The sequence below is a fragment of the Halyomorpha halys genome, unplaced genomic scaffold, assembly GCF_000696795.3.
Source record: "Halyomorpha halys isolate HHAL.00 unplaced genomic scaffold, Hhal_1.1 Scaffold698.1, whole genome shotgun sequence".
Classification (NCBI taxonomy): Eukaryota; Metazoa; Arthropoda; class Insecta; order Hemiptera; family Pentatomidae; genus Halyomorpha; species Halyomorpha halys.
In genome coordinates this window covers 129,765-132,680 of record NW_027105869.1, presented here as the reverse complement: position 1 = coordinate 132,680, position 2,916 = coordinate 129,765, and the positions used below count along the sequence as shown (strand labels likewise).

The 2,916-nt window shown below is 31.9% G+C and overlaps 1 protein-coding gene across 1 annotated transcript in view; it reads right to left on the bottom strand.

The window, feature by feature from the left end:
• Positions 1-2,916, bottom strand: part of c12.2 (von Willebrand factor A domain-containing protein c12.2) — a 60,982-nt gene that overhangs the window by 51,811 nt on the left and 6,255 nt on the right. Inside the window, exon 5 of the mRNA XM_014428177.3 lies at positions 288-452. Within this exon, the coding sequence (XP_014283663.1) occupies positions 288-452 (165 nt within the window). The remainder of the gene's footprint in view (positions 1-287; positions 453-2,916) is intronic.

Genomic DNA, 2,916 nt, shown 5'->3' with positions numbered 1-2,916 from the left:
CATGACAGTACTGTCTCACAGTCCATCTAGTTTCACGTTAAAGTTCGTAAACACGATGTATTACAGCAAGTATCTTAGCCACTGCCATGTGTTAACTGTATAACAGTTACATACACTATAATATACTGGTATATAGCTTCATGATAACATTTACTTTCGTGGCCGTACAGTAAAACTTCTTTTAATGAACCAAGACAAACTTATAAACGCCAGTTTGTAAATGTAATAAAAAAACATTACATATAAATAAATAATATATAATTATAGTAAAAAATATTATCACTTACTTGATACAAAGGAATGGGCACATCTCTGGCTTGAAATCTAGACCTCAACGGGGGATCTAAGGGGTTACCCTGGTAACCTGGCACTGGCAGACCAAGCGCTATAACCCGGAAGTCATCGCTGACACGAACAAGTTTCCATTTTGAGAGTTCTTCTGAACTATGCTCCTAAAAGAATAAAAAAAAAATTATCAATAAATAAAACCTATGAGTAATAAATAAATCAAATCAGCAACAGGCCATGAAGGACACACTGCCTGAATTGCAATCTTAGAGCCCAAGAAGAGAAAAAAGGCAGTTATTTCACCCCAATGAAAACGATGTATAATTACTAGTCAAAATTGATGAGTCTGCCAAGTAAAGGTAGGGGAAATACAAAATGGCGGCTGTTTCGAAATGTTAAAAAAACTAATTTTTCTTTCGGAGCTCTATATCTTTAAAACTACCAATAACACCAGAAAACCTAAAAGAACGTCATTTAAAGTAGAGTAAATTTGCTAAAATATGAGCCCTAATAGAGCTATTTACGTCCTATTTTTCACGAGATGTATATCCCTGAAACTCTTAGACCATTAGAAAAAAAATTAAAAAATGTCAATTTCTAGTTGTTGGGATCAATGTTTTGAAAATATTATAAAATCTACTACTACTATAAAGATAAAGGTTATAAACTACTTTATAGTACATTTAACTAGCTTCAATTCGAGTGCTGGAAGACATCTGTACTTATGGTTTCTGAGAAATATTTTTTCTTAAATGAAAATTTATGTCCGAACCACGAGAAATCAACAATTCGTGAAATTTCTTTGTCGAATATTATGAAAGCTACTAGTCCTACAAAGGTAAACGTGATAAACTACTTTATAGTACATTAAACTAGTTGCAATTTTGATTGCTAATAGACATCTATACGTTGAATAGTTTATGAGATATATTTTTTTCAAAATAAATTCACTAACTACTATTTTTTCAGAGTATTATATGTATATATCTCGCATACTATTGAACGTAAATAGCTCTATTACAATTTTAGTAAATTTTACTAAAATTACAAAAGGCTCAAATTTTAGTAAATTTACTCTTCTTTAAATGATGTTCAATTATATTTTCTAGTGTAGTTGATAACTTTAAAGATATGGACTCCGGAAGAAAAAATATTTTTTTAACGTTTTGAAACATCCATTTTTTATTACCCATACCTATACCTATACTAGGGAGACTCATCAATTTTGACTAGTAATTATACATATTTTTCATTAAAGTAATAAAATATTGGGGTGAAATAACTGTATTTTTTTCACCATGGTTTTTGTACTATTATTCCCATTAGAGAGTTCACCATCATGATTTAATTCCTGACTAATGTAAGGAACTAATTTAAACGCAAGAAATTACGAAAAGCGGAAAAGAACATGATTTAACGGAAATTAAAAAATTTGTGATGGAAATTTCAGCCTTGAGTATGTTCCGTGTATTCTTCTCTAATTATAGAAGTTCCATGCATAAAATCCTGCTCATAAAACAAATATCTACAGATAATTTTAAAAATTAGTTCCCTCACACTTAACATGGAATGAATCAGAGTTGGGAAAAAATTAACTATAGTTAAAACTACTAGCTAAAATTGTCATGGATACTATATTTCTTTATCAATGGTTCATTCATGAATTAGGATGGACACGATCCTAATTCATGAATGAACCATTTCATTTCAGCTACTATTTTTTGCGCAACTCTGGAACGAATATCTGGCAGTTCTAAAACGCTTACTAATTAACTAATTAATTTAAATAAGTAACGAATAAGGCCTTATCGTTTTGTTTTTTTCGTAGTTCACAAATAACTCCTAAACGGTGGATCCAAGTAAAAAAGGTATGTCATAACAAATTAAAGACCGTTAAATTATGCGTCAATGAATACCATAACTTGACAATATGGTGGAGTACAACGTCGTAAAACACAAAACGAATATGCTTTTTTCAAATTTGGGCAAAAAAAGTTACTCGTTAAACACATAATTTAGATTTGGTTAGTGATTTTTTCAGCTAGAAACCTAAAATTTAGATTTTATCTAAAGTTTATGCGTCGAATTATTATGTGTCTAACCACAATATAGTGTATTTAAGATGAGTTTGCCTGTGGATGAGGGAGGGGAAAGATGCGCATTGGCATTCTCCCGCTAACCCCCCACTGTCTTAGATCTGTTCCAACAAATGCTTTTGACTGTCTGGAACTGTAGGGAACATGCGTAGTACATGTTTTCCCCTCCCAAATCCTATGTCAAAAGTGGTTGTTGGAACAGACCTACTAAGGTTACTGAACTTCCTTTCCTAACCTTTTATCGACTACTTCTGCAACTTTACAAATATAAATTCCATGTATCAATTTTTTCAAAACTACTTTTCATTAAGATCGCAATATTATAAGTTCATCAAGTCATGTAAGCTAGTTAGAAGTAAAACTATCCACTCTCAAACCAAAAACGTAATTAAAGTCATGAAAACTGAGTCTGAGAATGGTCCAATCCATGTTTCCGCTTTTATGAAAAGAGTTTTCTAGAATAAAGGTGCCTGGAAAAACCCTTTAAAGGTGGATCCACATGTTGGCCGCTCGCCACGGATCGGAGGCTCGT